General features: G+C 32.2%; 1 protein-coding gene across 2 annotated transcripts in view; it reads right to left on the minus strand.

The window, feature by feature from the left end:
- The window catches only part of Cen (Centrocortin), a 32,481-nt gene extending 11,189 nt beyond the window's left edge, over positions 1-21,292 (minus strand). Inside the window, exon 1 of one of the 2 annotated variants that reach the window (XM_008201699.3) lies at positions 21,061-21,292. In XM_008201699.3, the coding sequence (XP_008199921.1) occupies positions 21,061-21,136 (76 nt within the window). In that variant the 5' untranslated portion in view covers positions 21,137-21,292. Of the gene's footprint in view, positions 1-6,072; positions 6,302-21,060 lie in introns of those variants that run through there. The other variant, XM_008201700.3, reaches the window with a different exon arrangement.
- Positions 21,293-23,915: the final 2,623 nt, after the last annotated feature.

Below are 23,915 nucleotides of genomic sequence, written 5' to 3' on the forward strand. Positions count from 1 at the left end.
CTTTTATCATCATACGAGAGTTTGTCCGTCACTTTTGAATCAGCCTGTATAACGCAAAAGTGCTGAAACCATATTATTTTCGATCCATTTTTCAAACCATTTCGGCGAAATTTTGCAAAACGGTTGAAATAAATACATAATTTTTGAGTAATTTTAACAACTTTCGGCTAATTTCTTATGAAACACTAAAGTGCGGTTGCGAATAAAAATAGGCTAAAACATACCAAAAATCAAAATAGTTTAGTGGTTTGTTTTGGCTGATTTTTGATATTTTGCGAAATAATTGCATTTCTGTAAAACGAAATAAAATGCCTGAGATAGCAAAACATTTTGTAAAATTCGGTGGGAATTGTGGAACTTTTCAATATCTACTGTTTATATGAGTATGGAAAAAGTAAATCTTCGTCTTAAAAGAATTACGAAAAGTTACACTGTTTCACATATAAATTAATTATTAATATTGAAAATTTCTCCCCGAATTTTACAAAATCTTGTGTTCAACTCGTCAGGAAAACTGATTTTTACTATTTATGACATGTTTTTTATCTTGGTTTTGCGTCTAAAATAAAAAAACAATTCACTATCCCTATTTCGTTGCACAAGAAGCTATTGACTTCTATGCAAGCTTTTAGGCTTATTTTGAACGAAATTCCTCCAAATAATCGGTGTTTCAAGTTAAACTCAACAGTTAATTAACTTCTTTATAGCATTTTTTATGTAATAGATAATTTTAAGTTTCAATAAAAATGATGTTTTCCTGCAGTAGGAATTAATAAAAAATGTATCCTAAATTACCAGATTTAAATGCATAATTTCTAAATAACGTTGTAAGTTCCTAAAAATCCGGTCTTTAGTTATCAAACAATAGCCATCCAAGATTCAGGAAATCCGCGCCGTTTCTGCTGTTGTAACACTTTTATCTCCTCGTATAAAAATCCGTGTGCCACGAAAGTAGTGGTTGCGATTTCCGGATGGCTCCTTTCTATTGATTCTGCACTTAAACCACCTTATGCTAATTCGTCCCCGTGTGACAATTATGAACTGTAAATAGGCCATTCATGCATCACACCATCTCGGAAAAAATGGTATCGTGTGCAACACCATTAGCTCTAATTGAGCAATTAGAAAGACCTCCATGCGAGTCATAAAGTCCATCATCAGAAGAGTGAATCGTGAAAACTCTTCAGTCACGACGAGGAAAGTGAACTGTCCAAACATTTCGACTTCCGAAACAGACCACTAGAAACAAATTAACACAATTCACGTGCGGCCAACGAAAGCAAATTGTGAATAAATCATGACTTTAACCACACTTGATATACTGTCTCTAATAAGCAGTTAAAAGACCGAAATTCAGCGAACTTTCTACACGCTGCAAAAAATCATCGTCGGTCGGAGCATTTTTGCAGAAGAGTCGATGTTGTAATAATGAATGCAGCTCAGGAACATAAATTAAGTGTTGTTGCACCCGATGCTTCCGTGTTGTTGTCCGCCGCTGAGGAATAAAACTAATCGAAGGAAGACAACAAAGTTATCGTGTTCCATTTTAAAAACAACAAAAAATTCGATTATAATCCGCTTGTTAGCTAAATTGCTGGTTTAATGAACGCTAATGCAAATTTTTACGATGCTCGAGCAATTTTTAAAAGAGTCTTGTCTTCGCTCTAACCTACTATTTACACTCGGAATTGGAATTAGTTGTGGCCTTAATACCGGAAACATTGACATGAATCGAAGAACAACAGTCACCAAATCGGGGTTGCTCCACTGATCCAGCAACAAATATTCATTTAAGAGTGATGAAGATCTGACTTGACAAGCTATTATCATTTTATCATTAAATCGCAAGATCGTTAAAGTGTATACATTTTACACTCATTTGCCGCTTCAAAATGAATAGAATTTTACAGCAATTGCACAGTTTAATCTTACGGCACTGTAATACCAGCGGTGTTTGCCATTTATTTTGTTTAAAACTAATAACAAAATACAAAAATTAACATTGGAAATTCACTCCGTCAACAAATATCGCAACAGTCAAAGTAATTAGCTAGACTTTATACTCAGTAATTTACTTGAAGTGATAAGACTATACAGAGTTAAAAGTTAATGGTTAGGTAAGACTACCTTGGAAAAGAAACTGAAAAAACTGCTTTAAAACAACAAAAAATTTTGGCAGATACAGGACCTTTCAGCTTAGCACTGCAGAATACCTAAAAGGTGTTTCAAAGTGCGGATCAACTTTAGATTGGTGATAAAAAACGATCAACGAACCACAAAAAAGGGATTTTTTTTCAAGCAACTTAATTTTTAATATTTTTTAAAAATAAAAATTTCAGCCGAATTTGCAAGTTTGTCTATATCCAGGCCGACTATAGCTAATTTTTGCACTTTGATGAGTCAAAATTGCTTAAAAAAATCGTTGGGTTAGAACAAAACGAAAAGGCACTAAATTAGCTGGGTAAAAATTATATTATTTCTTCTTATTTTCAAGTGTTTGAGCAAGTGTTGTTCAGCCAGAAATAATCAGAAACGAAATTATTTTGCTAAATTTAATCAAAAATATGCCGAAAAATTATTATTTTTGTTTTCTTGGACCGCTTAAGCGAGATTTTGTTAAAACAGAACGAAAAGTTACTAACCTATGACTTAAAAATTTCAATAATGGGGCATATTCTGGATAAATTGTTCTCCTAGAAAACATGGTTGTAAATACTTCTAAAAATTTGACAAAATATGAGACACAGGGTTTTTGGAAGTTATTATTCAAAAAACTAATGCATACCAAAATATTTAAAATAGTGCTTTATATAGAAAATTCTCTGTTCTTTTTGATTCTGAAATCTGATTTGGAATTTGAAATTTTTTTCGTGTAGAAAATCGGAAGTGAAGTTTTAAATCCGAATTTTAGTAACTTGGACCATTTTTTTAAATTCATTTTTATTTCAAAAAATAGCTTATACTATCTAGATTTTACATTATAATTCGCAAAAAGGTATCTCTATTTCTTTCGGAGATACAGTACTTAATGTACGTGATCGGCCGGTTTACGCAAGAAATTACGCGCTTTTGAATACATTAAACGAACAGAAATCCCATTTTGCGACTTATAGTGTAAACTCTATTTATTTTAAGCTATTTTTTAAAATTAAAATCATTTTTAAAAATGGTCCAAATTACTAAAATTCGGATTCGAAACTTCACTTCCGGTTTTCAATACTAAAAAAATTTAAATTTTCAAATTCGATTTTAGAGTTAAAAAGAACAGTGAATTGTGTGTATAAAGCACCATTTTAAATATTTTGTTATATATTGTTTAATTAGAATAATAGTTTACAAAAACGTTGTGCTTAATATTTGGTCAATTTTTAGAAGTCAATAACTTTTTAAATAAGTCGCTCACAAGAAAACCATTATGTATTTACATTCACAACTTTTCAGAGAACAATTGGAACCGAATTTCAGATTGTCGCATTTTTTTGAGTTGTCCGCTTCACGTGCCTCTAATATTGCACTGCAAAGAACATTAATAATAATAAGATAACATAATAAAACCACGAGAGACTGAGGAAATAAATAATATGAAACCTATGGCGAAATTAAGAAATTAATAAGAGCTGAAATACTGGAAGCATGAGAAACATAAATAAAATAATTATCAAATTGAAAATTTTGATGGAATGATTGTAAAGTAAATAATAATAAAAAGTAAAGAAGAATTTAAAAAAATATCTTAAATTAGGAAGGTTAAACATGTTTAAGTTGGTTAAAACTCATTTAGAATACAATTTATTTTAGGAATTTCGAAAAAATACAAAGGGTGTCAAGTATTTCCATTTTTAATAAAACAAAGTTATTTCGAGTTTTAAGTAAAGCCCTTAAAAATTGCGTTTTAGGAACGTTTCCTAAAATCCTGTCTTTATTGATAACCATACAGGGTTCGTCAAGTTTTACACTCACTTAGACGTTAGACACTTTACACCTCAAAAAATATGAAATAAGTAAATATATTAAATAAATATTTTCCACTGCATTGATATCCAATCTCGCTAGGGAAAAAAAAACTTTTTTTCAATTAATTTATTTGTCCAATAAAAAAGAAAAGAAAAACATTTGACCAAAAAATCACATTGGCTGTTTTTTACATCAATGGATCGAAAATGCGAAATAAAATTCTTCTGCAAAAATCTGACTTGAAAAAAATCGTTGGAATTTGATTAAAAGCGATTTTGAAATTATTCAACGGTAATTTCAGTCTAATTTATGAGGGACAAGATTGAGTAGTAATAAATCTCCGCTACAAAAGGACCCACTACCTAACCCAATAACAGTAATGACTGCAGCGATTTTAAAGCCAGGACCGGAATAAGCACACTAACGTGTTAAAAATGTTTTTATTAAAAAATTACATCAGTTGTTCAAATTGATGACGATTTTGGTCTAAGCACAAACGAATTCTTCATTTACAATTCGCATGAACCCTTGCCGCAAGATTCAAAGATTAACATTCCATTTGCAATAAACAAATAAAATAAATGGGAATCCGGGCCTGAAAAATTCTTATCAGCTGCCTCAACCTTCAGACCCAACAATGATCGCGTGCCAATTTTACGACAAATGCAATAAATTTTTGAAAACCACCATCCTGATAGAGACCTACGTGATCTACAATTCTACCAAAATTCATGGGAAAAAAACAGAAATTAAAAATCAACGACATATTTTTTCGAAAATTTAATTAGACACTTTGATTCACTACCTCAAATATACCTATCGACAAAAAATCGTTGACATTAGACTATAATTAACTAAACGAAAGTGAAAAAACACACACTACAAGTAAACATTTTAAAAATTGGTCAAAACGTTCTTCTATAAAATAAAATCACATACGATTTTTTTTAGAATCTTAGATATATTATAAAGAGGTATAAAGTGCCTGAGTGTAAAACTTGACTCAATCGGTACAATCATTACTAGGACTCACTAAAAGCATGAATTAGATCAGCATAATGCCCAAGTGGCGTTTTTTCAAAATCTCGCCTTTCTACACGAAATGTCACTGCGATAAATCAGTCGATGTCTTATTCTTTGGTACATGTTTATGTCATAATCAATGCTGAAAAGTTCGTTGACTCGGAGGTGTGGTTCAGGTGCATACAAATGAGCGTTGCTTTTTGACCAAATTGGTTGCATCGTCATGCGGAAATGTGACAAGGAGGCGGTGAGATGTGTAAACCGAGCCGCCTCTTCACGCCAGGTGCTCCTAACACATATTGCTTTCCAACACTTGATATTTTCCCAATTTCGCGGCTTCTTTCTCCCCGGAATGTAATTGAAGGTTAAACGTTCTTGAATTACAGAAATTGTCAACATTTTTACCACAAATTGTAAGTAATTAAATTCGATAGCATGTCGTGCGTCACCGAGCACGCAGACCGCAGACTTTTTTCCCGGCGATTCCGAACTTTCGAATTGATTTATTATTCGGAGTTTTCTTCGCGGCTTTATGTAATTGCTATTGATGGTTAGTAAAACTCGAAGACTAGTAAAAGTTGGAAACCTGTTACGATACTACTGTGTTTGGACAGTTGAAATCGCATTATTTACCCATATGGAGTCGGCAGCTGTGTTAGCAAGTGTTTGAAGGAAAAACAAGTCGGGAATTACATAATGCGCGCAGCTTCGACGAACAGTCAGCAGGATTTTTTCCAAAGCTCCTCAATGACGCAACTGAATCCAGGACTCGCTAATTGTCTTCGGAAAAAACAGAAACGCTCAATGTCATTCATTTCCCCCTGCATGAATGATTCATGCAGAAGAATGTGCGAGTTCCTGTGGTCAGAAGATCAGGCGAGGACCTTGACGACAAACCCACTTCCCATACGAAAAACGCGACCGAAACAATTTCCAAACGTTTGCCCCACATTACGATAATTACAAGTTAGAAAATTCGAGCTGTGATTAAAACGAAAGCCGGGTCACGAATCAATAGGCGAACCCCATGGCTGGGGTGCTCTTGGAAATCGATACGCACACAAAAATCGGTGTCATGACTCATGCAATTATTACCGTCGAGCATGTTCCTGGTGTAGTCATCCTCGGCGAAATAGTCCTGGAGACCGCTCGCACTCATTTTCCCCGCACCATCAACTCACATCGCACTCTCGCACCGGCTTTTGTTATCGCGATTAGCAACTGTTTTGACAATAAGACAGCTGATTGTCGCAAAGCAAGACCTACTATTTTGTCTGGCAAGGTTCATGGCGAGCCGTGGATATTATTGGACAAGCGCACAAGTGCTAGGACACCGAATCGATTAGGATTTTTTAAGGACGAGGCGGGCTTTCGCATTGTTTGGACCGAGATAGGGGGAACACCAAAGATCAAGTGTGTAACCTTTGCTTTGGAGTTTGATAACTGGCCGAGTTTTTTTCCGTAAAACGCAGTCAATTATTGAAATTGTAAATATCCTGATAATTTAACGAGTGAAATTGCTGCGGCAGTTTTCGACCGGTGTGTTACTGACCCTACTGTCACTGAATAATTACCACAGCATTCATTAGAAACAAATAACGACTAGCATTAATACCAATTAATTCGCGTCGGTTAAAACTCGTAAATCCAAGTTAACTATTCATGTGAAACTGAGGCACGTAGGCTGGGAACGTGATTAATGGCAGAGATACGAAAAATTGTCCATGACAATATGCGAAATATGTAAAAATACGAATATTTGACGAGATTACATCGCGAGTTGTTCATTCCTTTCACAAAAATAGTGTCAATTGAGGATTTAGCCAGCATTCACTTCATCAAGGTTCACGACTAGGATATCGTTTTTGATTATTTTATTTTTATTGTGTGTGTAAAACCTAATGTGGGTACTTTCTTTGCAAACATAGCGCTTCTTACACAATGACCAGGCCATAAAATTTGTGTAAAAGCTAACAATTTCCTCATGGACAGTTGCAGTTACATAAAAAATGTTTCCCCTGTTTACTATAAGACCAAAAAGTTGCGTAATGGGACCATAACTGCACCGCTTATTGGTGTTTGTGTCCGATTAGATGGCTTCAAATTTATGACAATAAGATACTAATTTTGCGCATTACCTGTGTTGTTGTTTGTTTGGGTACATTTTGATTTGAAAGTAAGTGGCTCTAGTAAATTAGTATAATTTGACTTGGAAACTCTTCAGATGCGTTTAAATGTGAAGATGAATTATTATTGTGTATAATTGAAAATTTACATTCGCATTCGCAATCAAATGTAAATTATTATTGGATATTGGAAAAGCAAATGCAGGGACAACATTTTTATAGAGAAAACTTTAATGAGAAACAAGTTCAGAATCAATAAGAGGCCATTTCTCCTTCTATGGATTCCAAATGGTACCTTCCTGGTACTATCTATTATCTATTTTTATTTAATTATTTTGTTTGTGTTTATTCTAAGTGTAAAATATATTTTTGAAAAAACCTCTTTTAATAATTCCTCGATTACAAGTAGTGAATTTCTACATCCGGAAAAACGAGTTTTCAAAACATGGAATGCTATTTTCATTGAAATAACTGAAATTTGATCAACTGTATGTAACGCGCATTGTGATGTAGCATTCAAATACCAAGGATGTAAGAATCTAAGGCTGTGATAACCTGATAACATACTTACATCCGCGGTTTATTCAAGATTTTATCGGATTCTGTAGATTAAAAATATTCATCGCATTTATGCCGCCAAATATAATTGGCGAATTGATACGTAAATCTGACATATCGATAGATAAAATTGCCATTAAAATATTGTAATAATATTGATTTCATTTTTGTTCTACGATTTATAGTTTTGGAGATAATTGACGAAATTTCCAATCAACAAAAAAAAAACAAGAAATTGATCTAAAACAACCTGTAGTTTGTTTTAGCAGTTTATGGCAAAAATTTTGTAACATTTGAACCAAAAGTGTACAAATATCCCGAATAAAACAACTTAGTTCAAATTTTTACTTTATAGCCTATCAATAAAAAAATCACCAAAACTACAATAACTAAAAAATTATGTTAAAAATAAGTTTATTTAACGTAAAATTGTCTGAAGTTTTCAAATCTATTTTTATTTTTGTTCTACGATTCGTAGTTTTGGAGATAATGGACGAAATATAGTTGATTAAAATTTTTCGAATCAACAAAAAAAAATTCAAAGAAATTGATCTAAAACGACTGGTAGTGTTTTTTGCAGTTCAATGTGTATTTCTGGTCTAATTTTTTTGACAATTTTTTACCAAAATTACACAAATAATCCAAAACAACTTGGTTAAAATTTTTACTTTACAACCTATCAATAAAAAATCATCTAAACTACAATAACCAAAAAGTTACGTTAACTATGAGGATTTTAAATCTGTTCTTATATTTGTTCTACAATTTGTAGTTTTGGAAATAATGAACAAAATATGGTTGATTTCATTTTACCAATAAAAAAATAAAATTTTTTAATAGAACAAATTGACCTAAAATGACTTGTAGTCTTTTTTATAAGTTCGTTCTCTAGTTCTGGTCAAAAGTTTGTGGCAATCGATCCAAAATTGCGCAAATAATCCAAATACAACGACCTCGTTAAAATTTCTACTTTACAACCTATCAATAAAAAAATCACCAAAACTACAATTACCAAAAATTTAAGATAAATGTACGATTATTTAACATAAAATTGTCTGAGGATTTGAAATCTGTTTTTATTTTTGTTCTACAATTCGTAGTTTTGGAAATAAAATGGACGAAATATGGTTATTTAATTAAATTTTTCCCTTCAACAAAAAATTTAAAAAATTAAAAAATACAAAGAAACTGATCTAAAACGACTTGTAGTATTTTTCAGCAGTTTATTGTCTATTTCTGGTCAAACTTTTGTGATAATTGAAGCAAAATCGTACGAATAATCCAAATAAATCAACTTGGTTAAATTTTTTACTTTACAACCTATCAATGAATTGTGTTAAACTAACGTAAAATTGTCTGAGGAGTTCAAATTTGTTTCTATATTTGTTCTATGATTCGTAGTTTTGGAGGTAATGGATGAAATAATAACATGGTTGATTCATAAATTTATCCAGTCAACAAAAAATTAAAAAAATTGATGTTTATTTCTGGAAGAATTTGACAATCCTTTACATTTTCTGGAAACAAGTAATTGCATCGGCTAGTAGTTTTTTTTTAATTTTCCAATTCGAGGATCATAAAGAACATAAAACCAGATATGTAAAACTAGAAATATAATTATATTTTCATACCACCAAACATAAAGGCACATTTTTTGGAACAAAATTTCGCAAAGTTTTAAACCAAAATATGAAGATTTTATGCTCCCCTAGCGGCATTTCTTTACATTGGACAGACTTTATAATAATCTGTCAATGTTTTTAGGCATAAAAACAAAAAAATTACCAAAATTGTAGCTATGATCATCGAAGCTACTTTGTTTTTTTTTTAAGTTTATATGTTTGAAAACGTTAAAATTAGTTAATCAATAATTAGTTAATCAAATGCGTTTTCGCGCAATTTGAAATTAGAGCTAAATTAAGCTCACAAGTGATTTCAACATTAATTTTTTAATCCTAATGTTTGGTATTTCTTTCGAGTGTTTTAAAAAATTTTAATGGAAAGCCCACCAAAATTTGGATCTGGTAATTTCCGTTTAAAAAAACTGCTCTAAATACGACTCAGGTAATGTTTACCACATTTAAAGTTTGCTGACAAACTTGGTTCTCTGTTGACCAATTTTAGCATTTTAAATGTGTTTTTTAGAGAATGGCCTTCTGGAAATATTGAAAATTTATTTTTCATTTTTGCTCATTTCCAGTCTTATTGCTTATTGATTTTGGCAAAAATATATTAAAAAAATAATTTGAAACAAACCTTTTAACAGTTCCATAAAAAAAACATTTTAGAGGAACGTGTATACATATTCAAATTTTATTCCATGCCATTGGAAAAAAATCCTTGACCACTGTGATATTTTTCGTCACAATATTTCAATTTTTATCAAATACTCTGCAGTGTAGGCGACCCGCTATACGCGTTGGCTTGAAAAGTGGCCTAGTTTTTTCGCCAGTGGCGTGCTGTTAACGTCCATTGGGTAAAAATGGGGAGAACGGCGCGGCGGTCAAGAAATACGGCGATCGGCAAATTTATTGTTGTAATGACACAGTCACGAAGTCGACAAATTCTCCCTCAGTATTGGAAGTTAATTAGAGAAAGCATATAAGATTCTTTATGGCATTAAGCAGTGTCCACTCTATCGAGAGGGCATTTGTGATTAGTTCTAGCACCGTTTTGGATTTTTACGAGCGAGTGAAATTTTTGCGCCGAGAACGAAATTCACACGTTATGACACTCGCAGCGTTCATCTCTGAAATCATCATACAATAGCTAATACAAAGCCTTTTCGTTTATTACTTTCATTTTCCACCTTTCATTCCCACGTTTGTAAATTATCCGAGCGTTATGGATAGTCATAAGTGTCACCGCCTTGTTCTGCCACCAATAAATATTCCATATCTAGGTGTTATCTGGAGAATAATTATAATACCGGTAACACAACTTGTAACTCTGATAACCTTATTCTGCCGCCCACTGATCGGATAGTTCGAATTCGTAGCGAAATAGCCGATTTTGTTGCGTTTGACTTTCGTGACCTTTAACAGGGGCCTGTTTGCGAGTTCAAAAACCCCCGAAGAATCCGAGACGATCGGAGCTTCTTTGACTTTTTTCAAATTTAAATAAAAGCGCAGTTTACTGCCAGAAACGTGATGTTGAGCAAATTATTTCCGGTCGCTGTATTAATTTTACATCCGAGCGTTTCGTGAATTAACGTGAGGTCGCTGCAATTAATTTATGCAGTTTTTCCAAGGAGTAACGAGAGATTGTTTGGCAGAAATTAGCATCAGTATTCAAATTTTTCGCCTCATCCACTTTCACTACAGCTAGACCAGTTGAAATTGTTGTTTACAAAACATATTCGAAAATCCAAAGTACTAAAAGCTGTTCCCTGACTTAATTGTTTAACGGTGTGTGTAGAGCGAACAAGGCGAAGATTTCATTTGTTCACTTTCGCGTTATGTAAATTAAGTCATGCAAACATAATCGATTCCTAGACTAATTAGTGTTATCGCCCAACATACAGGGTGTCTCAAAATTGACTCAGGTGGTTAATACAAATCGAAAGTTAAGAATAAAAAAATTCCAATTTTTTTTAGTTTTCGGGTTATTGATAAATATGTAAATCATAAGCTTTATGCTCTTAAAAGCTCGGTTATGAGTTAGAGGTGTGTATGATGACAATGCCGCTACAGAGGCAAGGGCATGTACGGAAAAGTTTCTAAATCGCATTTGTGACAACAAATTTGGTAAATTCGCTTTTAGTAAAATTTAATGTTTAAATTTTAAATTTTAGTTTCTTATCAATAACTCGCTAACGAGGGACAATCGGAGAATTTTCCACTCTTAACTTTCGATTTGTTTTAGTCTTCTGAAGCAAACCCTAAAAGCACGGGCGTCAATTTTGAGACACCCTGTATATGATCTTACAAGCAGCCATTCAAATTTGGCCAAAAGTGAAGGTTCATTGTTGAAAAATCTCTCACACGATAATTAATAGTTTTAATTTTGTTTTATTGCCGGTTGAATTTTGACAACAACAACCGAAAATCGGCAGTTTCCGGTTAATGGTCATCGCTAATTAGGGGACATGCTGCAATTATAGTAAAAACCAAAAGTATTCACTTTCGACATTTCACTTCCTTCTAATGAAAATCAAGGGGTTCAAGTGCTGGTGGCGTGGAGCAATTGCCCCAGTCCGGCAATCGCGCCCATTAATAAAACTGACACAGTCGATTTATCTTCCGATAGAAAAATTATGGCCACTTGCGGATGGCCGATAAAATCTTTCGGCTATATAAGGAATAGTGAACCTGTCCACAACAGGACGTGGGTGTTACTATAACTTGCTCTCACTTTTAACGATTGAATTAGTTGTGAAAAAAATTGGCGATCGGGTTTCGATAAAGCCTTTCTCTAATAAAGTGTTACCATTTTATTCGATTGTGATAAGGTAAGGCGGTCAAAGACGAGACAAAAAAGGGAAGCAATGCGAACGAGACTTTCTGATGAATTTTAAGAGAAAGTCAATAAATTGCCGAGATGTGATAAAAACCCGTTCTTTGGTAGCGTCTTTATTGTGTCAATGAAAATGCGATCATAAAAGTAACAGTAGGAGATAAATTACCGACAATAGCACCAGAAACGGATATGACAATTATGGATAAATTGCAAATTGAATTTTCAGAGTTCTCGAGATGACATGTGAATGTACCTTTGTGTTGTTTATTTTTGAATAGGTACTCGACGTGGCCTAGAGGGCAGACGTTCACTCTTACAAGTGTTGACTCATTCATTCAGCGGATTTTTACGCCCTGTTATTAAAAGAGTAGCAAAAAATAAACGGTTTGATGGTCAAGAAAATTAAGAGTGGCTACTAGTTTTTACTTATCGAGAAGAAAGACTAGGCAATTCACCAAATTTCTCCAAATTTTGTGAAACACAATTAAGCTTTCTTCAATCCTTTCCTTCGCTTTTAAAAAAACATCTTTACTCATAATATACAAAACAGTTTAAGAAGTTAGTACAAAATAGTTCAACTCTGCAGTTTTTATGAGACATAGAGCGTGCAATTTATGCTTTATCGGCGAAAAATTCGCCAATAATGCAAAATAAAGTAATGAAATTTGGTCGTATCTTTTTGAAAATATTATTTACGTTTTTTATTTTTTTAGGTCAGAAAAGTTTCTGTAGTTGTTTTTTTTTAGTTTGTGGTAATTTCTGGTATATAGATTTATACATAAATAACTATTATTGTATAGTCAAATGTAGAAAAATTTAAAAAATGTTGTAGGTATTCATATTGTCATTAATTTATTCTCACTAAAAGATCGTCGTCATTACAATAGTCACAAATTGTTCAAATTTTCTCAAGATATGCTAATGTTGAAAGAAGAATAAAGTGGTATAACAAATTGCTTTTACCTTTTAAATCCTCTCAAGTATGTAGTTATACTACTTATTACTAAAGTTGTTAAAATTTGCAAATCTAATGTTCTTGCTTCTAAAATACTACCAACAAAAATGGAAAATAACATTATGAAAATCATATTAATAAAGTTTACAAGTGTTATACGCCGGTGATTTCTACATTATTTAACTTTATTATTTACGTCATGGAAGAAAATTAACAAATTCCACTTGATCTGATTTAAATGTGAAAATAGTGAAATTTAAACTACCTATAATTTAGCTTTTTTACTAAATATGTGTTTGTATCTTGAAGAACAGGGCGAAGAAGTGATAAAAATGTCCGACAACTAGGATTACTCCAACACAAACAAATCTATCTAGAGCAAATGATAGATTAAAATTTAGTTTGATGTTTCAATCTTAGTTTATTTTTGAAGTGAGAATTTTAAGTAAAAATTACAATAAATATTTGGAAAGGTTTTAAGTAATTGAACTTTGGTTGATTCTGAAGAAAATATAATACTTCTGTCTTTGCTTAATTCAAAATTGTAATTATTGGAATATTTTATTTAGATTGTTCAAACTTTGTAATTGCAGTGGATATCGTAAATTGCAAATTTGTGAAAAATGATATTTTTTATCATATATCATCTACGAGTACCTCTACATAGTGCTATTTGTTTAAAAATTGAAAACTGAGTCTTTTCGAAAAATCACTTTCTTTTTTGATCAATTTTTTTACCACTAAGGACTCCCACTCAATTTTGTCCGCCTATGAAATTACTGTTTACTTTTTGTTTTTTTTTTTACTACTGGAGGCATTATTATTAACAAACACTTTGTATAAAAACGGTGTTGTATCGTAAATAAATTATCCATTTACGACATATTTACGATAATTCGGAATTCAGAACAGATTGTATTAATAATTAGAGAAAACTTTTCTAACACGCAATTTTAAGGTCTTTTCTTAAAACTCTGATTAAATTTGTTTCGTTAAAAATGTGAATATTTCACACTTTTTATTTTTCCTAAATTCCTAAATTGATTTCTTGTGTCCTAATTTATATGTATTAAATATCCTAAAATAGTTTTTGTCCTTCCTAATTCAAAATAGGATGTTTTTTCATTTTTTTTATTAGTATTATTTTAATTTAAACACAAATATATCTGATTTTCAATATAATAGTTTTTTAGTTTTACATCTAAAAATTTTTTGTTTTTTAGGCATCCAGTCTTTCAATGTCACAATTTCTTTTAATGTTTCAATGACATAATTTTAAGTTTCTCAAAATTTCAGCTTAATTTCCCAATATTTCAGCTTAATTTCCCAATATTTCATATTCATCTTATAATTTCTTTTGTTTTTCCTGGTTTCACTTTATTATAATTTCATTAATTTCAGTTTTTCAATTTCTTAATGTCCTTTGCATTTCTATAGAGTTTTAATTTATGACTGACTTAAATCTGCAGAATTTTAATCTCGCTGTTTTTTAGTTTAGTTTTTTTATATTTCTATTTGTAAGTATTTTAGTTTTTCAGTCTCTTAGTGTACTGGATTTTTATTCAGAATGTAATGTTTCAAATTGTTAGCGTTTCTTTTTTCTAGTTCTCACTATTTTTTAGCAGTTTTGTTTCAACTTTTTAGTTTCCCAACGTTCAAACGTTAAAATTACTTTGTTAGTTTTTAAACTTATTATTATTTAAAGTTGCACTGTATCTTAATTCTGAAAATTCACGAGTCCTTACAATAGCCCAGCATTATTTCAGTTAAGTCAGTTTGAAAAAATTAGCTAATACTATATAATCAAAGTTATAAATAATAGGTCTGACAATTATTTAACTATTGAACTCGTGAATAAGGTGTAAATTTTTGTTAAAAGTACTCCAGAGACAAATTAGTTAGTGACAAACTGTACAAAAAAAGCTGGATTTAAAAATTTAGTAAAAATAAAAATCTATCTATAAATTTTCATACAGTGAGTTTATTTCCTAAGTATCTCAACGTAGAAAAAGAACTGAAATTTTTTTACAGAAAAATGAACTAACTTTACAACAGCAAATCTTTGAACAATGTTTAGGTTCAACAATTAATTAATTTATAACTTTTTCTTTGTGCAGTAAAGAATTTTAAGTTTGTTACAAAACTTATTTTTCTTGTTTGTGTAATAAAACTTATTGCATTCAAAATTACCTAAATTGTTAGATTTTAATACCTAATATAATGTCTGTTTTTTTACAACCATTTTTGACACCTAAATAAAGTTTTTAACTTTATAAAAATCCGGCTTCTATTAATAATTATTGACGTGGCTTATAACTCAGACGTCTTTATGAATTGTTCATTAGTATTTAAACTTCAACTATGTAATATTTGTTGATTTGTAGTGAGAATAACTGAACAATTTTACAACTTTTAGCAGCAGTGTAATAGTACAATATTTGTCCTTCTGTTTAGTGGTGTGATTTCAGCATACATCAAATAATTCACATAACCAATGTTTGATGGGATTATTTTCAGATACGTGTTCAATAATAATACGTTAGATATTTAATTGAACAAAAAAAAGAAAAAAATGTAAAGTAAGTTTAGCTAATTACTTAATTGGGCAATTCCAGTTGAATATTACATAAGATTGAGCGAAATAAAATGCCAAAAATAATCTAAATTAAATAGTCTAATTAATTAAATTGTGTAATAATGCCCGCGGCAACAACAAAAAATGAATTTAATTTGACACACAAAAGCTCACTTTTAACGCTGATGACACTTTTAGCGAATTGCAAGGATTGTTTACTTTGATTTTGAGTAAATATTTTACGAGCGTCAACCTTTACAATTCTTTGAGGCCATCTGTAAATTTCCATTTGTTTGAACTTGAATTCGCGCTTGATATACAAATGTGACAATTCCCACAATTTCTCAAGCATTTTGAATAAGAATAACGAGCTTTCAAGCCCCGTTTATCACGATTTTCCAGCATGTGGTCCGAATTAGACAAAATCTGAAAGTACTCTCAGTGACATTTCGCTCCCTGCCGTGAGGAAGTCGAGTGGCATTCGCGAAGAAGTGGCTCACACCCATCAGGGGTGAAGGCGGAGAAAGTGAACCGTACTAAAATGTTAGACCTGGTGTACACCCATCGATAAGGAGATAAATGCGAACGCATTTTTCTGGACACAATGCGAAATTAATATTGACCTTTTTGCCTAGTCGTGATTACACTTTAATGAAACGTTGTCTGCCATCACGAACAATTTCACTTTCGAGCATGTGCGTTGTGCCCACGCTGACAATTCGTCTAATCAATCATCGGAGAACAAGAGTGGTCGCCGGTGAGAACCTTGAGGGATACCACAGTTTCATTTTCCATTGATTGATATTTTCCCTTTTATTCTCTCCCAATCGAACAATAAAAATATGCATAATTCCAATAAGAAACGGAATGAATTCCCACATTTTTTCCAACTGTAAGTTGGACAAACTTGCATAAGAAGAGCGTCTGGACCTCCTCCATTACTCAACTGCCCCCCAGTTAAAATATCCAGGTCTAGAAAGTGCATTATCATAATTATTATTAATCGTTCTCGAATTTTTGTCCGCATACAGGATTTGAATTAATGTAGCAAATTACCATCTTATATGGAAAATTGCGGTTATATTTTATCTCGAAAACGGCGTGAAAGTCCGAAAGGGTTGCTCGGTTATTCGCCAGTCATTACTTGTAATGAATGATGTTGAAAGATCGCTGCTAATTGGGACTTTTCGACTAGAAATTGTCTCGCGCGAGACACGTTTTTGCCATTTTAATTAGATATCGACTTATGTGTTTGTGTTTGTTGATGGCATAAAATATCGCGTTTACACGCTTCATGCTCCATGGGCACAGCATGAGATGGGTCAGCGTTGACGACGTTATTAACGATAGAAAATCGCCCAGTTTTGCGAAAAACTTATTTTTAGTTGTGACCGTGAGTGGATTATTGTCATGCAAAGCGACAAGTTGAGGATGAAGTCACCGATGATTTTTGGCTCCCATAACACGCTTATGCAAGCGGTAATTGCAGAATTTTCTACTCCACTTCCGAAGTGTATCATAATCCCCGAGAGTGATAATTTCATGATAATGTAAAAGCGGCCATCGACCTTCGTTATCCCCGAGACAATGCCACTTCTCTCTCATCCGCTCAATTTTGACCTCTTGTTAAAAATCGCAACACCTTTTGTTAGCTCACGCTTAACATTCCTGAAAATTACTACAACGTTGCATAATTGGTGTTTGGTCGAACTGATCGGTTCTTGTGTAACGTCCATCAGACGAAGAAAATAGTAAAAGGATGGAATAAGTGGAGAATGGGGTTCCTAGGTCAGTGTGCACAAAAATACGCTTTGAAAGGGCACTTAAGATGTTGTTTACGGCTGATTGAGACGGGGCTTTTTCTGATGGAGGAAGTCAAAACTGATTAGTAATTTCATAATGAAGCATCTAGGTCAGCATCGAGGAACGCGCTCCGAAGGATTCCCTGATAAATTATTCATTGGAACAAGTGGATTGCGGAATTGTAACGCGAGATTTTTCAAAAACTACTGAATTACGTTCGAAGAAACTGTCGCATAACTCAGTCGAAATGATGACTTATTAAGTTATTACACTGGTCTGCAAAAAAATATTAATGCCTCTAACTCAAAATATAAACTTTTTTCTAATTTATTTTTAATATAAATTATTGATTTTACGTAAAACTATAACTGTAAATTTAATGATTGCGATAATAATTTACAACAAATGTTATAATTCGTTCCAAAATACTAAATATCACTAAAAAATCAAACTAGTATTTGCATATAATGTAACATTTTTTCTTTTCAAATTTTTCATTGAAGTCTTAACGAACACAAATCTAATATGATTGTTTCTGTCAAGTTTTGTGATTATTTGCTGTTGTATCGTCTCTCATCTATGTGTAATATAATCTTAATGAAACATTTCTTCATGTTTATCGATATTGTGCTAAGATTTTCAGTAAAGAAATTTAAGTGCTAAAAGAAAGTTAAAAAAAACTCATATTTAAGACGACATCTTTTTGAATTTCTGGTAGTTCTCAGTTTTATATCCGTTTTTGTGTGTACTACGGATATCTAAAGGTTGGGATATGCAACGACTTACAAATAAAACGTTCCCGTCTTCAGTAGTTCCGATAATGTAGTCAGAGAGCGCAGTTGTTCCATTACCGTCTAAGTTTTCAGAGAAATGTATTTAAAAAAAATGGTTGTATTAGTATATTAAATTCCCAATAGTAAGACAAAAACATTACGCAAAAATTTTATCGTAAACTACAGGGTAGTCCAGCCCAGCTTCTGTCTTTTGTAGCTCAGTTATTATTAAAGTTGGAGTTTTGATATTTTGTAGAGCTTATTTATACTCTAGGGCACATTTCAGAAAATTATTTTTAATTATACACAGAGAAATTATTTTCTTGTGCTCATTATGAAACCTTTTTAGCTTTTTACAAGTCACTAAAGTTTTTTCAAAAATAAAAACCTATAAAAATCGGTTTTAGACATTTAATTTTAAAAATAAATGAAAAACAGAAACAGTGCTTTTTGACGACATTATTACTACGTAAGTGTTAAACAAGGTCTACAGATATATTAAGTGGCTTTGATTGGTTTGGATTACTACAAGGTGTTTACATTTTTTTCCAATTTTTTTAATTTTTAAAGCATTTTGTTTTGTTTAATTTTTGTTATTTTTTTATTTTTCTATTTAATTTTTATACCATTTTCCTTATTACAGCCTAAATGTAAATTCTAACACATGCGGAGTTATTTGGAAAAAACTTGTTTTGTTAGCTATTTTATTGACAAATTTAATGCATAAAAGTCAAAGGTGGCTCCAACCGTGTTCAATTTTAATCGATGCCAATAAAAAAAATATTATTATGACGTCATACTTTTTTAGGAACACTATGTATAGTCAAAAATATTTTCCTGAAATGTGTCCTAGAGTATAAATACCATCTACAATATATCAAAACTCTGACTTTACTAATAACTGAGCTATAGAAGACGGGAGCTGAGCTGGACCACCCTGTATATTTAAAAAAATTCGAACTTTTACCAGTTTGCACTCTGCCTCATATTTTTCAAAACTCTGTGAATACGGTTACAGATGCAAAAGAAATGTTAGGAGGAGAGCTGAAGAGAACTAAATTTCCTACATTAAAGTCCCGGAAACTATATCCCTATCTTCAGCCATTTGGGCCCAAAAGTCGTTCAAAGACGGTCAATTCACGGATTTGCTTCATTTTGCGGGTCGTCAAGTATACGAAAGTTAATTTATACCTAAACCGTTGAAGGTAGAAATATGGTGACGTGGATTTTTTTGTAGAACTTTGTTCCTTACACTTTTTTGTATCTTCAATCGTATTCGCAGCGTTTGCAAAAGAATATGGAGGAACGCGAATTAATAATTTTAAAGACACCGTCGCATATTTGTCAAAACGCTGGGAATACGGTTGAAGATACAAAAAAAGTGTAAGGAACAAAGTTGTAGAGAATTAAATTTTCTATAAAAAAGTCTGCTACACCATATTTCTGTCTCCTAGAGTTTAGGTATAAATTAACTTTCCGTGACTTGACCACCAACAAAATGATACCAAGTCGTCGCTTTAGCGTCTTTTAACGTCTTTAGGACCTAAACCGTTAACGGTAAAAATATGGTTTTGCTGACTTTTTTAAAGAAAATTTAATTCTCTACAAATGTCTTCCTAACATTTTTCTTGTATCTCTAACCGTATTCGCAGCGTTTAGAAAATACGGGACCAAGCGCAAATTTTAAATTTTAAATAATTTTTTTGTCATGTTTCTCATGAAAATTTTAGTCCTCAGTTTATCTCAGGCTATTGATAAAGTAAAGCTCAACATTTCTGCATTTTTTCCAACTAATTGGTGAATTAGTTAGATTTAAATTAATTTAAAACGATTTGGCACCGAGATGCTATAACGTTCGAAGCGCCCTCATTTTTATTCTGACGCACTATTTCTTTGGATGCAGAAAATCCTGCGATTCCTAAGTTATAGTCCACCGTAGTGTGTACATACAGATAGATTAATAAATGGATTAAAGTAGCGTAAAACATACTGAATTCAGAAAAATTAGAAAAATGAAAAACCTTTAAATTTCCATTTTTATACTAATTTTATTAAATGTAATTAAATGCGCAAAAAATTGAGCAAAAGTTTCTAAAAGGACTTTTCTGTTGTAAATTGCTTGGCCGTCCATTTTTGAAAAGTTCTGTCAAATAATTTTCACTTTATTCACACTCTCTTATTCTTATATTTATTACATTAATTTTTTTATAAATTTGCTATTGCGTCAGACGAGCAATAAATAGATACATTTCGGAAATCTTCGCATAAACTGATAACAATTTTGGACATAAAATACTCAAACGTGTGTTAAACTAGATGGGTCGAATTGATTTTTATTTATTAGATAATTTAATTTGGTTTCTTTTTGGATTTATTCATCAGAAGCTACCGGAAAATACACAAAAACCAAAGTGTGGCATTTTACTTTCCTATCGGTAAAAAATGTCATGGATAGAAAGTGCAAAACGGATCAAAACACGACCGAAAGTGTATTTTATCCCTTGGAGCAAGAGTTTTGGCAATACTTTTTCGAATCGTGGGTAAACGGTGCCATTTGCAGGATGTTGAAAGTTAGCAAACCGCGATAAGGATCGTCCGAAGTGCTAATGTAACGGCAAACGATTTCCCAATCGAATTGTTAAATAACTTCGGATAAAGTTGCCGCGCGGTCCCGTTAAGCAAATGTTCAAACTGGAATCCATAGAGCCCGTGCATTTGCCGGAAAAAATCAACATTCTCGAGGTGACAGCGACAATGAAACGGTTTGTTTACATTCTTGCACAACTCGGGTTGTTTGCCTTCGCGATTTGCCCCAAATTGCAAAATGCGACTCACCTTCGGAGGTCCAGCACTCGGTGCAGTCCTGGCAGAGCGAAGCCCAGTCCATCTGCAGGTCCCGAAAACTCGCCATTTTCCCGACTCACACTCGCATTATTTTTTCGAATTGTCTTAGACCGAAACGATCCACACATGTGGTGCTGAAGAAAGACCGGCCACTTTTGGTGCGCAGTCTCGTTCGGATTTCTTGCAGTGGTCACAGGCGAGTACCTGTTTTTACAATCTCCACACCTTATGTGAAAAAAGGTGGACTATCATGATTGTTCCACGGCATGGGCGGCGAGATTTTCTCACTCGATTTAACGGTGTTTGGATGGAAAAATGCGAAGGGTGTGCTCGGAATCGTGACCTTTCCGCCTCTGTTACTTATTAATTGAGAGCGGGGAAAAACACAAACCACCTGTTGCTGGACTTTCCCCTTCGCGCTCCGATTTTGGGACACGAGCCACTGTTACACTCCCACCTGGCTTGGGGCTATCTTTGATCGGTTTTTCGACAATGCGGTCATTAAATTTCGCGACGGATCGAAATGAGAAATCCTTGACAAGGAGTGACGGTTTTTTCTGCGTCCGCGGTTTGATTTCCGGTCTTGTTCGTTTTCATTCATTAAAACTACAGACCGGGCTTAATTCATTCTCGGGCTTATTTTAAATGGTCATTTTACACCTTCGGGACCGGAAATACCTAACATTTAATCTTTTACGTGCATTGTAATAGCGCAACTCGCTTTATATTCGTTTTATTTGCATTATAAGCGGTATTACTTATGACATGACATAGTTTTCCCAGCAGCAATTATTTTATTATTTCTGTTATTACAAGCACACAACTAGAGGACGAAGGTAACATGTTTTTTATATTTTCTGTCGTTGAGAGACTGTTTTTTAAAACAGTGTTTTAAAGGATTTAAATGCCCATTCGAAATGTTGTATTCTATTAACGAAAACCGTAGTTTTCGTGAAATACTTCCCACAAAATCAAGGATATTACTATTTCCCGTTACTCTGTCGCCTCTAGCTAAGTCTTTAGTTGATTTTTAAACTCTTGGGAAAATCAAGTTTTTTCCGGTGAATTCGCATTCTTTGTATTAGTTTTGGAATAAGATAAAGTATGATTTTTAAGAAATTTAAACTATATCGAACTTTGTTACTACATTTTTTCCATAGTTTATTTAACTATAAGTAGGTTATAAAATAACTGATTTTGGTAAGAGGTATCCTTTCTTGGGCAAAACTTTTAACTAGATTTTAAATGATTATTAAAAAGGTCTTACTTGGTCTCACAATTTAGTGAAATTAAAAAAAAACTATTAGCTGTATTGACATCCATTACCTGGTACAATTTTAAGCTGGAGGTAGTAGGTAGTAATAATGCTTTTGACTTTTTGGAAAATTTTATTATTTCGTCAGTTATCAGAGAATTTGTTAATATTTTGTGGAATTGCATAATAATAATAATGGCCTTCAACACTACTTGAACTAATGTTTTAAGTCGTGATTGTTGTCAATTTGTTCATTAACTGCGGCCAATGTTTTTATTTATATTTTTTCCTTTTTATTAAATATTCATAAGAAATGTGTATAATTTATGGATATTTTCACGCCCACGCTATATTTTATACCGTAATTCGCTTTTGTTTTTGCATTGTTGATTAAGTTTTTCTCAGATTTTATGAGCTTATTCAGAGATGATCTTACAGTTTTATTTAAATAGCAGGTTAGTTTTTAGAAAGTAACCTTTTCCAAAGTTTTGTTTCGAAACATATTGTTTGTATTGGTATTGGTATTTTGTTCATTTACTCAGGGCCGCCACGAGAAGTGCTATTTTATTTGTTATCTGTTCATAAAAGGTATATATTAGCTATTTCAAAATTATAAAAACGCCAACGTCGCATTTTCTCTCAAAATTATAACTAATGTAATTTATACTTTCAATGAGAGATCGAATCGTTAATAACTATTTTACATTTCTATACTTATTCAAATTAAGAAGTAATAGAGATTTGTGGTGATTGTGATTAACTGATTACTGACTAGGTTCAATAAATAAAGGAACAAATATTTATTTATTAGAAGAATTTTAAGTTTGACATAAAATGTATGTATTAAAATGACATAATAAACATTTTCGTATATCCCAAAACCTGAAGAGTTTTTTAAAAAACTGTACTTTTTTAACCCAAATTTACAAATTGTGTAACTATACTGTAACTTTATATTCAAACAAATTAATACTGTGTGATTTTCTAAAATATTGGTCTAGTTATCCGTGACAGTTACGTTAACCCGATCTCCATTACGGAAATAAGATTCCAACATATTTTTTTTGGTTCTTCGGTGAACATTTTAGACATATTGACAAATAAAGCGATGCTAAAGTTATTTATGCAAAATGTTTCATTGATGACGTATCTGTCATGGATAACTAGATCAGAATTTTAAAAAGTCGGTTGGTAGTTTATTATAATAAGATAACAGATAAATTGCTTCGATTTGAAGCATTGAACTATCGTAGATGCCAAATAATTTTTAATTTTAAAAATGATCGCTTCCCTGTTGAATAGAAAACGGGTAATGAATAGGAATTAAATTATTTATTAAAAGATTTTCTAATATATTTTGTGGGTTTTTGCAATTATTTTCTAAAAAATGAATCTTAAAGCGTTAATTCCGTTAAATAAATCGGAAACCATTTTTAAGCTTTACGTGTAAGTCTTTACAATTTTTTGCTGTCTAAATCTTCTTAAAAAATTGAAGTTATTCACAAATACAAATGCATCGTTTTTAAAAAGAAGACACAACTTGATCCAAAATTTAATAAGAAAGTAAATTTTTTAAATATTTCTGTCATCT

This window comes from Tribolium castaneum, chromosome 2 (assembly GCF_031307605.1).
Source record: "Tribolium castaneum strain GA2 chromosome 2, icTriCast1.1, whole genome shotgun sequence".
In the NCBI taxonomy this organism is placed as follows: Eukaryota; Metazoa; Arthropoda; class Insecta; order Coleoptera; family Tenebrionidae; genus Tribolium; species Tribolium castaneum.